The following is a 13,261-nucleotide window of genomic DNA, read 5'->3' as shown; positions in this document are numbered from 1 at the left end:
AGTGTGGAAAGAGTAAAGAACAAGTAAAAGAAAATATGAAAAAGAACGAATGGTAATGAATGAATGAGTCGGTTTGTAAAGAATGACTATGGCGAAATGCCTGTAGTTTGCGGTGATGAAATATTCGTAGCCGTTGGCAAGATACCTTTTATACAAATTATCTCCCTTGAAGAGCTAAAAGTCCCCAGGATCTTATCTATCGAAAGAGAAAATCCCTTTCGCTTGCATGACCTGACAGACCTAGTTCTGCCTCGGGTTATCGAAATACATCACAGCCTCGCCCTATGCATGATGTGTTACAGCCGCACGGCACAAGAGATTAATCCCTCTCCTTTGTTACGTTACAAAATGTTGTCAGGTCCATATGGCTCTCCATAACCACGGCCATTGCAAGATACGGCCGCGTTCTCCGGCTTGGCTGGCGGCCGAATTGTTGGTTCGAAGTGCTAGTTTGGAGTGTTGGTCGTTGGTTGAGACATGATACAGCGTGATATACAAAAGACCCTTAGACCCTCAGGGCTACTGTGGGGGGAGAATACATGGGGCCCCGTGGCGAGCGAAAATAGCATGTTGTCTCCACGTTGTAGTCTATTTGACAAAGCGAGATTTTGGCAAAGTCTACATGGACCAAGCTTAGGCTGATGTACGAGGTTGGTGAAGACTTGGCAAGAAATGATCAGATCAGGGGTTGGTCTGGCCCTGAGTCGTGTGAAGGGTCTGAGGTCTGTTGATCAACTTAAACGTGCCAAGTACGGATTTACGGTTACAGAATGAGCCATCGTTGGTTGAATAACCGTGTTCTACTTTGTAGTTTATTAGAGAGCAGACAGACTTTATCGGATTATTCTAACTAGTATGCGAGGTATGAGCTAGAGTCGTATTACAAGATATAGGCTAGAGCTCCCAGTAAGAATGCTACCAAGGTGGTCCCTCCAGAAGCAATTCGCACTCCTATACTATCATCTTTCCAATCCAGTGGTTTGCAACCCCAACTTTCCGGGATCTCCGACCTGTTGGCGATGCTGCCGCACACCCGCCAAGTCATTTCGGCGACGATGCTTGATGCAGCCGCAGGCGTCACGGCGACACACTTGTCTGTCCGAGTTACCAGAGGCTCGACTGCGCAGATCCCTGCTACCATCTCGTCGGCACGGACATCACCCTCCGGGACCTTGATCGTGTTTTGGACATCGATGGCGAGTCCGACTGGGGATGAACAATTCTTGTCGCTTGTCTCAGCAGCGAGGTCGACCTGTCCTGAAGGGCCCTTTGTAGTGAAGGTAATGTTGGTCTTGGTATAGTTGGCGTCAATATAGTGTGAATCGTTGTAGTAGTGATAGCGATCCTCGACACAATTGAGAACGCCAGTAGTGAGCATCATAAGCCATTTGCCTTCGAGATCCAAGTACCGATGGTAACGGACTTCGAGGTGAGGATCATGGTTGGCCGAGAGATTGAGATTGATTGTGTCGAGTCTGCCATCAAACATAAATTGGCTAGTATTACTGTAATTGTAGATCTCATAGATAGCATAAGGTTGAAGAGTAGGAAAAAGTTCGGGGTTTCGGAATGAGAAAACAAAAGGCGTCATCAAAGAGGGAACGAAGGTCGACTCATTGCGTGGAAAGACTAGACCAAAGTCCAAGATGCCTGTAGAATCTTGTTGCAGTTCCTCAGCAGCCCCGTTGGAGACGAAGATGAGGAAGAACCAACACGCCAAGGAATAGAGGCAATGCATTTTGCAAACGAGTGAAAATGTTGATTGAGAATGAATGTACGCAAGAACAAATTTAGTTTACAAGGGCCTGAGCGACTTCTTGTAGTGAGCTGGATCCACGACCCTGCGTCTGGCAGGGCACATGAGCAACGTGCCGGCATCTGCATGGCCGTCCAAGGCCGTTTTACCGGCTTGGTAGTTGTTGGTTGATAGATATTAGTCAATGTACCATAGAAAGCAGTTATACTAGCGGGGCCCTGCAGGGGTAAGGAATATACCCGGAATAAGGCAGCACATGTCACAAGGGGTTCTCAGCCTCTGCGGCTCTGCGGATCAGGACCACGCAGTACTTACCTACCTGAACAAGTAAAGATCGACAGGAACTCGTTAGCGAACATCCAGAAGAGAGTACAATTCGCAGCCGAAGACCCAGCTCGGTTACAGCGCCAAGACTGCGTCACCTTTTCCGGCCTTTAAAAGTTCCTGGTACTTACTTTTGCGAGATTTTACCGCGAGGGCAATTCCTCTTTGGGAACGAAAAGAGTGCTTTAAACTGGGGAAAGCTGGGGTTAGATTGGCCACTTGGAACAAGCATAAAATTAACCTCTGGAGCCGTTGAGGCCAACCCCATGCAGCCACTGGTTCGGCCCGTCGGAGCATCCCTCAGTTTTAACGCAATGCTTGCTAATGGACCGTTCTCGGCCGAGCCCAAGAGTCAGAACCAACAGCCTCAACAGGGTCTATCTCAAGAGTTTCTGGAGAGGAAAGGTGTTGGTTGCTCTTGTTCGCCGATGAGGCGCAGATTTTTTTTTTTTTTTTTTTTTTTGGAAGACCAACAGTAGACTTCATCAGACGATTGAGGTACTTTCAGTCCACCAGGTTGGAAGAGAGAAAGCTATAAATCGAGTTGTAGACGGTACTAGGTAGATTAGATACTGCCTCAACACCTTCACTCAGTCTCTCTTTCTTCTCATCGATCTTCCAAGCCAACGAGATGCATCTCACAACACTTTTGGCTGCGAGCCTTCTCCCGGCGCTTCCCTATGCCCGTTCTATCCCCTCGCGTCGTGGTGTGGATTGTTCATTCTACACCTCTCCCGACAGTGGGGCGACATGCGCAACCTTTGCTGAAGCCTGGGGCATGTCTGAGGATGAGCTCAAGGCTTTGAACTCTGGTATCAAGTGCCCTGACATCGATACGCAAAACACCTACTGTGCGATTGGGTCTGTCAACGATGATCCCGATGAGCCTTCACCTACCGCCGTCCCTCCTAAAAGCACGGCTCCTGCTTCAACCAAGGTGACGTCGGCCATCAAGACAACCCCAACCGCTGTTACGCCCACTGTTACCCAAAAGCCCACTACTACCAAGCAGCCTTCTGGCAATGGTGTTAAAACCCCAGAGGCTATCCAGGAAGGCATGGTGAGCAACTGCAACAAGTTCCACTACGTGTCGCCTACAACCACCTGCCAGGGGATTCTCAACTATAACAAGATCACCCTTGCCGATTTTGTCAAGTGGAATCCAGCTGTCGGCAAAGACTGCAGCGGTCTATGGGCTGAGACGAGTGCATGTGTCGGTGTCATCGGCGGCTCTACCCCATCTCTAACTACAACCACCAAGCCTAAGCCCTCAGCAACTACTCCTGCGAATGGGATCAAGACGCCGGAGGCCATTCAAGAGGGTATGGTGTCCAATTGCAACAAGTTCCATGAAGTTAAGGATACGACTACTTGCCAGGGTATTCTTAACTATAACAAGATCACCCTCGCCGACTTTGTCAAGTGGAATCCCGCTGTCGGTAAAGACTGCAGCGGACTCTGGAAGGGCACTAGTGCATGTGTCGGTGTCATTGGCTCTACCCCATCTCCGACTACAACCACCAAGCCTAAGCCCTCAACAACTACTCCTGCGAATGGGATTAAGACCCCCCCAGCTATTCAAGAGGGCATGGTGTCCAATTGCAACAAGTTCCATGAAGTTAAGGATACGACTACCTGCCAAGGCATTATTGAGTACAACAAGATTACGCTTGCTGATTTCATCAAGTGGAATCCCGCTGTTGGCAAAGACTGCAGCGGACTTTGGAAGGGCACCAGTGCCTGTGTTGGTGTAGTAGGCTCCAATCCCCAGCCTACAGCCACGGCTCCCAGCAATGGAATCAAGACACCTTCGCCTATTCAAGAGGGCATGGTCAAGAATTGTATTACATTTCACTATATCAGTTCTACAACCACATGCCAGGCCCTTCTGAACTACAGGAAGATCACTATGGAGCAGTTCTTCAAGTGGAACCCGGCTGTCAAAAAGGATTGCAGCGGTTTGTGGAAGGATACTAATGCTTGTGTTGCTGTTAAATAAGCTAATTCAGTAACTTGGCCTCTGAGTTCGGTAGGCCTTGTCTACTGCGGTTTCAAGCAGAGAGTTTAGGTTACAGGATGCTTGGGGTTGGGGGCCAGCAGGGCTATGGAGAGAAACTTTATTCTTGTATAACATAACTTCTAGGATACTATTGATATTCTAGCTTATATATATTTTTTAGAAAATGATTTTATATCTACACATTTCCGAGTTCCATGGCAAGGCTATATATATGGCACATCGAGATCATTCCCATCGATAGAAGGGCATCTTGCATCTTGACTCGAAGGGGCATACAAACCAACAACTCGCTGCATCAGGTAAGCTTTATGAGGCCTGTTGGGTGTTCATAGATGAGTTTACTATGGTTTGTGCAAGTTGGGCAGAAGAAGGACGATGGAAACGGGGAGGGACTGATTTGTCAAGTTTCTCAACCTGTTTTTTGTTTTTCTATTTTCGTGTACTGACCGTGTTCACAAGACCTCCGACCCTGTCCAGTCTTCCATCCCTTCAACTCTGTGTTCATCCACCAAAATGTCAACCTCCACTGGCATCATGTAAATCTACCACAAATGAATACAAACCACATCCACCAAAGCGCCCTCAAGGCGTAATTGCAATTTCGACATCTCTTCTCCGCCACTCTTAACACCCCTCAGGCCTTTGACGCTTCTGGAGTCTGTTGCGAGTACGTCTCAGCATAGGGGGCGGCCAACTATCTCCTGAAGATCGCCAAAAGTTTCGTCGCCAGTTTTGTTCAGCCTTCAGTTCTGCGAGTGGTCTTCGAGCGTTAGAAATAGTTTTAATTCTTCTATTAGCTCTCCTACCTCTCCAGCGTCTTCTGCAACGTCTCATAGACTCCATCCGCCTTTGAGACCTCGAGACCGGCACTATTCGTTCTTGCTCGTAGTGGTTACGCCAGAAGAAAGGCAGACGGTTCTCCTCAGCAGGTGGTGTGTCGTAGAGCTGGTTGTGGCTCCGGATCCACATGGTAGTGGTTGGTTCATACGCCGGTGAGACTTCAGAAGCAAGGTGTTGTTGTTGATCCTGCTGTACCTGAGTCATCCCCGGGATGGCCATAGGAAACAGAGCCCCTGACGATACTAACTTGAAGTAGCTATTACTTACCGGCGCACTCCCTTCGAGCTCATATATCGGTGTACTCATTTCGATCTTTAGAAGAAGATGACTTTGAGCAAATGGTGACTTTTTGATGACGAGCTTTGGGGAATGGTGGTTTTCAACAGATGAGGACTTTCATGAGATGGTTAGGGTTAAGGAATAAAGCTATCTAGAATATCAGAATTTATCGTTTCGAAAGGACGAGTCCTCAGCCGAAGTTATCTCATCGCCGGCTGGTATGGTTGCTCATTCCTGGCAACGGCTTCCGGTTTGGAGCTGTTCGCCGGACACTGGCGAATGGAGCTTGCTGATTCGATTTATCTGCAGGTCGAGGGACCGTTTCTTTGTTGTCACCGGAGCGTGCATCTTTGATAAGAGGATTAAGTTGTTGAACTCGGATGTTCTGTGGACGTTCGAGGGTTCTTCGGGGGATGTTCATGCTTGGCCGTCCGCTAATGTTCCGGAAATCACCACCTGTGGGAATCCGATTGAACGCTGGGTATGGACGCGTGTTCGGGTTGTATTCGTGTTCCTGTTGTTGCTGTTGCTCCTGTCGATGTTCCTGTTCATGCCTCTGTTCAGGCTTTACTTTGGGTCGTTTATCTCTGCGTTCATGGCTGCGTCTACACTTCCAGCTGTAGTACACAAGGAATAGAAGTAGAAGAATTGGGATGAGAAAAAGAACCGATAGCCATCCAAGTTTTCGGTTCCGGCCCCGGTCCTTGGGACTTGTGGGAGGTGCATCTAGAGCCTCTGTAGGCAAGATTGCCATGGTAGAGGTCATTGTTGTAACTGCAGAGGTAATTGGTGTAGTGGTAGAGAGAATCGATGCTACCGTTGTTTTCATAGCCAAAGAAGTCATGAAGCTGGAGATCATGGACGTCATTGCAGTGGTCGAGCTGGCACACAGACTGACTGAAGAAACACCTAGCCCTGAACCTAAGGCAGACGACGTAGGCTCTGGCGTGTACTCGGGATCTCCATCAAGAAATTCCTGCGCATTCTTGGCCTTTTCACTCAACTTCGCTGCTCTCAGGTTTCTTTGAGGGCAAACACCACGGAGACAAGGATCCACGGCACAGCAACCAAGGAAAGGAAGTCCCCCTCCAACGCAGGTGTACCAACTAACATCGACGTTATCGTTGATACAAGCCTGAGGGAGGAACTCGTGCTCAAGTGTCGGGTTGAAGCTAGCTGCTCTGAGATGCTTATCGGGACAGAGGCCTTTTCTGGCGCCGCAGGGGTTGATGGTACAGCAGCCGATGAAGCGATCCGGATCGTCAGCGCAGATGTAGAAGATTCCGCCGTAGGGACAGGCTAGGCCCATATCCTTGAGTGCATTGTAGTCAGACATGACTGTGGTTTAAAGTAAGATGCGATGGTTTCCGAACTCTGATCTCAACAGTAAATGGAGGAGAAGAGTCTTGAGAAGTTAGGAACTAAAGAGGGCATCCATAGTTTATACACTGACCTTTTACAACTCACAGCATTTCATCTAACCTGCTTCATTGCTACGGGTTGACCGACATTTTCTGTACCTAGATATGCAGGTTAATCTACAGACGATGCGAATAAGACTACATTTCTCAGAATTGAGATCAATAGTTCCATCCTGTGGCGTCCTTGTTCTTTGTGATTATAGGCGAGCTGCAGATCTAGTTGAGTTGACGATATGGATGAGAAAGTCTAGATCATTTATGAGTTTCAGAATGACAGAAACTCATTAACACCAATGAAGCGGTCAATAAGGACCAGAAATATGTCTTGACCACACGTGGCGCTCTAAGATACAAGAGCTATGTCCTGCTGAGATACTATCAAATACGGAGAATCTATGCTTGATGTGAAGAGATTTAATATCACTACGTTCACAGATCCATGGAGTGATATGACATTTTCTATTCCAGATAATCATGGATGCCACAAGAAGTTAGTGTTTGTGTCACAAAATAGGATGATCCTTAGCAAACATATGCAGCTTCCCGTATACACTATGCCAAAGGCTATCTAAGCATCAACGTTGGCAGAACTAATGATCGAACAAACAACCGGGATAATTTACCACCTGCTCCAATCACACTTGTTGAATTCAGCTTGAACACCAACGAAGCACTTGTTTGTTCCCAATAACTCCTATAGTCCATGAAGTCATACGCCTAACGTAGCAAATAGCGACATGACGGATAACCACAGCGCCTAGATCATAAGAAAATAGCATTATTTCGTCTCTTCCAAACTTTATGAAAAGCGTTTGTTAAAGCCAGGGCCTAGACAAGGCGAAGCAGAGAACATGTTGAGTCGATCATCAATGTCTTGACACTCACTCAGACTGAATATTTCCCGTGCCTTTAAAATCTCAAAAGTAGCCTGTGACTAGTTTTAATACTTGAACCTTCCAAGAAACACTATGACCAAAGGAAGCAATAATTCATCAAATGTGTCTTATCTCCTACAAGCACGCGACCAACCCTACTCAACCAAGGCCATCAGACTACAGTCCCTAGCCCACGGCCTGCCAAAACCAGTGGCCAACAGAAACAATACCGGCTATTCCCCCTCGGCCCTGATAACCCAAACGCCATAGATCACGCACCGTCGTCGGAGATTTATAGGGCGAACAGGTCGGAAGTGGTTACCCCTTTATTGTCGTTGTGTTGGTGTACCGTCGCTGGAATTTCCGTCGTAGGCTTGCTGAGCTGTGGCGATCTGAGGCTGCTTTTGGAGCGTGACGCGGACTACGGTGCGTTGTTTAGGTTGTATGTCAATGAAGAGTATGATTCATACAAGTCCATGAAGAAGTCTGCCATATCAAGTTCAGTGGAGGAGAGCTTGGTATGCTGAAACAATTCATTGTAGTAATTATAGTCGTTACTTCATTCTCTTGGTCGTTAAGAGTACATACAGGTATAATAATCTTCAAACATCCCCTGATACAATACAAAGACCAAATCTTTATCCGTCGCCCGTATACTATATCGTTTCGTCTTTCCATTCATCATATATTTAAATTGGCGACACAATCATTGCCACATACTTGACATATCCTTCAGTATCTTTGAGAGGTGTCCAATGGCTCATCATCTTGGCTGGCTTCTTCGGTGATGCTTCCCCACTATCACCACTCAACGTCCTTGTCATATTGGCGCGACGAGGGATGTGGTTTGCAAGTGCAAGATCCAACGAGACGGATTTGCCATCGCGGACAACGAGATCTCGGACTGTCGACTTGAATGCCTTGGTAACCGATGGCAGCGTAGATTGCTCAGTGAAAATGTCAAATATATCTTTGCCAATGATAGCCTCCGCCGACATGCCCAGATCAAGAGCATCGAGCATCTCTTTAGAGTAGAAAGACACACACAACTTGGGTGGATACTTCATCTCCTGGTCGAGAGGCATTGCACCCAAGGATGCTGGGTATGAAGGAACATGCTCGAGGATCATGTAACGGGCGTATGTTGTCATAAGCATTTCTGGCTGATTAGAAAATCTCCTGATAACGGTTCGTGTACTGTAGGTCTTGTCCAGTATCGTGGGTCCAGCTGATGACCGTGGTCTATCCGAGCTGCGGCGTGGGCTCAATGGCGGCGACAGTGGAGGAGGAGGAGGCGGCTTCTTGAACGCTTTGAAGAATCCAGACATCTTTGTTGTCTTGTATTGGTTGTTCTTGACACTCAGGGCTTCCTCCGCTTCAGGCTCGCCTTGAGATCCATCGCTAGCCCAGCGAGAGTTGCTCCGTTCAGGTGTCTTCTCTTCCTCCGCAGCACCGTACGACAAAACCTTGAGAACATCATGAGTGTCGTGCAGCGAGGACGAGACATCTATCTGGGCACCCATAAAGAACTTTGTTTTACCAGCAGTGTCGAGAAGAGGGCACAGGAACAGAAGATTCCAAAAAGGCGTCCCATCTTTGCGAAAGTTGAGAAGCAATTCTGTACACTCCTCGTTGCGCCAGATCGCGGAGCGCATCTTGGCAATTGCGTCTCGGTCAGTTTGTGGCCCCTGAAGGAAGCGGCAATTGTGTGCCAAAACCTCATTTCGTGCATATCCTGTCAGTTCCTCGAACTCGTCGGAAGCAAAGACAATAGGGTTTCCGGATCGCGACGGGTCACTTAAACAAAATGATCCCTTGAGGCCCGGGTATGGGTTTGGTGGTGAGTCACCTTCTGCGTCGAGGGAGAGAGCCAGACTAGTACACTGAGATAGTTGCTGTTTGACAAAATCGGGGAAGATTTCTCTGACGATGCGCTGCTCGATATAGGTTTTAGATTCGAGAAACATGTTTTCCAGGCTGGGAATAAGTGATGTTGTGAGATGTTTGATGTTGGTGTTGAGAGCCTTGGACATAGGGGAGGGCAGATTAATTGGTGATGTTGCGGTGATGGATGTGTACGAAGTTGATATTGTCGAGAGTTGAATGACAACCTGCTCCAGGGATTGGATATAGTCGCGAATCTGCTCATGATTAGAATCTGTGCGATATCTGGTCGGCTCATCTTACCTTCATGAGGTAATCAACATTCTGACCAAGTCCTCGATTGGCGGCGAATCTCCATAATTGACCACTGGCAGCATGATCGGCCATGACCATATCAAACATCTCCCGTCCAACAAGATCAGGAATAGGCAATTCGCCGGAACCATCCGACTCAGTGAAAGCGATACTGGATCTTTGACTTCTGGACGATGTAACAGAGTCAATGCTCCTCAACCTCTCGCCCGACCACTGGCCCAGTCCGTTGCTATACATGCCGGCACGCGGTGTGCCATCAGGGTGGTAGTCGGTATATTGTCTCAGAATGTCCTCATTGGTGTGGAGTGAAAGGCCTGAATTGCTGCGCAAGCGGTAGGATGAAAATTTAGCACTCTTGGGGCGGTTTGCTCTGCTGGTTTTGGGTGGTGCTTGAAGACCCCGCAGAGATGAGGTGACAGAATCGGAGTTGTTGTTGGAGAGTGTCGATGTTGTGGAACGACGACGATCAAAATCGGGTAGAGATGGAATAGGAGGAGGTTCGAATGATCGAAGAGCGTTGATTGTAGGCATCTTGTCTCAAATATTATGCCCCTCCACAAAAAGGAGACGGACAAGTCGGGTTGTTGCTTTATGTCTCGGGAGTGGTGGAATGTAATGCGATTGTGCGACACAAGCGCAACGGGTTATTATAACAGTTGCTGATTGATGTTTATAGCGCGCCAGAAGAAAAAAAAGAAGATAATTAAAATTTGAGTATTTGTGCTCTCATTCAGTGAGAGAAAAGGACCAAGAGTTGTTAATGTTGAGAGCGACAGTGTAAAGCTTAGAAGACCATAGTTAGTGGGTGAGGTGAGGTGTTGGTGGGAGGTTGTAAGTTATCAGATTGGATTGGATGGAAGACGAGAGAAGAAAGGAAAGAAGGAAAGAATGGGACCTGAGCGCAAAGACAAGTTAGAACAACAGGAAAAGGTAAGAGCAGCCCAGGTAAAGCAACAACTAGGACCCTCGTTCAATCGCGAGTCGCGGAGCAGGAGCAGCCCACGATCGCTTAATACCACGGTACCAGGCCCAGCTCGGGTCGCAACCGAATGGAAGAGAGGAAGGCACCCAGGACTGACTCGCTCACTCTCACTTTCACTCTCACTCTCAGGTCGCTACGCTACCTACCTCATGCAATTCAGTGGATCAATCACAGGCTACTAAGGCGAGCTTGCGGGGGCGAGCCAAGTCGGGTTCGAGCAAATCCTTGGCCGAAAAGCCACTAAAGAAACCCAGTCCCAGTGGCTTCTGCAATGCTGGGTCCCCTCCTTAGCGCTGCAGAAATGCAGCGTGCAGATAGCACATGTTTTCCGGAAGATATCCATGCCTGCCCCGTCAACTGGAAAAAATACTGCACAAGGCTTGACGCCAAAATTCGCTGTGGAGGTTCCGGTGTTTTATTGTCCCCCTTGAACGAGCTGAAGACTTGCATTGAGTTTTGAGTTTGCAGGGGTTCAACATGCATTGATGATAAATCCATTTATCATAAGACACTCTCTCCTCACTCACTCACTGACTTTGCCTTTGCCTCTCGGACCCTGTTGACTGAGAGACAAACTATCGAAGCTAACAACTGAACCACCAGCGGATCGGTCCAGAGCTTGCGGTGGCTAACGAGAGGCGTCGATCCGTTTCCGGGCTGGCCGCCCAAAAGAGGAAGCCTCCAAAGAAGAAGAGAAGAGAGAGCAAGCTAGCGATCTACGATCCGACAACGCGGACCCATTTCGTTGCCATGTCATGTCATGTCATTGTACTCTAAGTTGAGTCAAGAGCCAACGTCTTTTTTTTATTCTCTTCCCCTTCTGGCTCTTTTCTCCGATTACAGGAAATAGGTACTCCCGTTCAAATTCTGTTCCTTAAAGGCGTTAAAAAGGTTACGTGGTCTTGGGAAATGATGACGACAGAGATTGAGGTCGGTTTTATGCAGATTGATGCAAACACTTTGGGAGACGTTAATCAAGGAGGATCGACAAGGATAGGCCGCCCTGCCACTAACGAGAGAGCCAGAGAGAGAAAAACCACATGCAAGAGTGTGGTGGAGTTGCAATTGACAATTCATCTGAAACATCGAGGTTGCATCAATGACCCTTGTTTTTAATTCTGTTCAATTAAAATAAATTAAACAGTGACACTCTCACTAATTGCGTTGCCTACCCAACTCTTCATGATTATATATCATCAAATCGAACTTCCATTTTTGACATTCCCCTTCCCTCAAAGATAGACTTAAACAACAGAGATTACGTGACCTCTGGCCGAAAGGTTCAAGCCACATGATCGACAGGCCAAGGTGCATCCCTGCGTCAATCATCCAGCTCAACATGGTAATGACGATGCAAAGAGAGCCGATGCATGCCATTGCCATCCGTCACCATCTTTTTCTCTCCCATCGTCATTCCAAATTCCTCACGAATGCAAATGCTGTCAACCAAAAATAACACGCCGAACCGCGTCGGGCCGTTGAACAGATTGGGGTGAATACGATAGAATTAGTGCCCACACCGTCATGACTGGCCCTGTTGGTCCTCTTCAATATTGATCCCTGTAGAGCGTCGAGCGACTAACCCGGCAATTTGGTCTCGTTCGGTGCAAGGCTGTGTTTTTTTGCTTTTTCCCTCCAATGTTCTTTGACATCTGCACGTAGAACCCAGGGATGCTGGTCTTGAAGATTTGAATTAATTTACTTTTTATTGCTCACGCGACTGGCGAATGTCATCTGGCAGCTGCAGTGGCACCTCGGATAATCTACCCCATCATCCAGGCGTGCTTGGTTGCATTCGCCAATCGAATATAGGACCCATCCCCTGATTATTGGCTTGCTCGGACCTGGGCCTGGTGGTTTGTGCTTTTTGTTATTCATGCGTCTTGTTCCCCTCGTTGCACAGACTCTATCAGAATGTGTAAAGGGTCTACCAGTCAAGCACAGATTCAATCTTCATGCGCCGGTATCAGATATTGCTGCGGCTTTTTCTTATGGCGTTGGTCGTGTCTGTCAGTGTATCAAAGCGTTGAAACAGCTGGTTAGTACAGACTAGGCAGTTCTGGTACAAGCACCTGCATATCGTTGACCCTCACGACTCGTCTTGCAGACACAGCTGAAGAGAATTTTAGCTGCATGAGTCGCAAATGGGCTGATACCGTAAAAATCCTTTACGGCGGCCTGCGGGGGAAGGTCTGAAGCTGTCTTCGCATGCTGAAACGCGCCGGCGACTGATTCCGGAAGCGCTAGAAGTTAGAACATTGGAGTTGGCCTAACCAAGAGATCAGGCTAGATAAGCCTTAGACTACTCCGTACGGAATACACGATGTCGGTTCGCAAGCGAAGCTAGGTAGACATTCAAGAGACTTGTGGTTAAGTAATACAGATTCAAGTCTTTGATTGGAGGAAACATCCATGTAAAAACTTCCAATATCGAACACCTAAAGACTACAGCTCGGCTTCGTCGCCGCCGTATAACTGAAAAGGCATATAAGCTAGATAAGGTAGCTTCTTCAAGGCATTATGGCGGACCCTAAGTCCTTTTGTAAGGTATTTGAGGATATGTCT

At 47.8% G+C, this 13,261-nt stretch overlaps 4 protein-coding genes across 4 annotated transcripts; 1 reads left to right on the top strand and 3 right to left on the bottom strand.

Annotated features, from left to right (window-relative positions):
• Positions 1–959: 959 nt before the first annotated feature.
• J7337_009440 (uncharacterized protein) lies at positions 960–1,738 on the bottom strand (the record flags this gene model as incomplete). Its single annotated transcript, XM_044827036.1, has 2 exons — positions 960–1,010; positions 1,034–1,738. The coding sequence occupies 2 exons, from the start codon at positions 1,736–1,738 to the stop codon at positions 960–962; spliced, it is 756 nt and encodes a 251-aa protein (XP_044677630.1).
• A 973-nt stretch (positions 1,739–2,711) lies between these two features.
• Positions 2,712–4,079, top strand: J7337_009439 (uncharacterized protein; the record flags this gene model as incomplete). Its single annotated transcript, XM_044827035.1, has 1 exon — positions 2,712–4,079. One exon carries the CDS (start codon positions 2,712–2,714, stop codon positions 4,077–4,079), a length of 1,368 nt encoding a protein of 455 aa, XP_044677629.1.
• A 1,368-nt stretch (positions 4,080–5,447) lies between these two features.
• Positions 5,448–6,555, bottom strand: J7337_009438 (uncharacterized protein; the record flags this gene model as incomplete). The annotated part of the gene is given in 2 exon segments (XM_044827034.1): positions 5,448–5,522; positions 5,539–6,555. 2 exon segments carry the CDS (start codon positions 6,553–6,555, stop codon positions 5,448–5,450), a joined length of 1,092 nt encoding a protein of 363 aa, XP_044677628.1.
• A 1,649-nt stretch (positions 6,556–8,204) lies between these two features.
• On the bottom strand, positions 8,205–10,245 carry J7337_009437 (uncharacterized protein; the record flags this gene model as incomplete). The annotated part of the gene is made up of 2 exons (XM_044827033.1): positions 8,205–9,656; positions 9,703–10,245. The coding sequence occupies 2 exons, from the start codon at positions 10,243–10,245 to the stop codon at positions 8,205–8,207; spliced, it is 1,995 nt and encodes a 664-aa protein (XP_044677627.1).
• Between the last annotated feature and the right edge of the window lie 3,016 nt (positions 10,246–13,261).

This window comes from Fusarium musae, chromosome 7 (assembly GCF_019915245.1).
Source record: "Fusarium musae strain F31 chromosome 7, whole genome shotgun sequence".
NCBI classification, from domain to species: domain Eukaryota; kingdom Fungi; phylum Ascomycota; class Sordariomycetes; order Hypocreales; family Nectriaceae; genus Fusarium; species Fusarium musae.
Note: the sequence above shows the minus strand (reverse complement) of the source record. Positions and strands in the feature narration are given on the sequence as shown.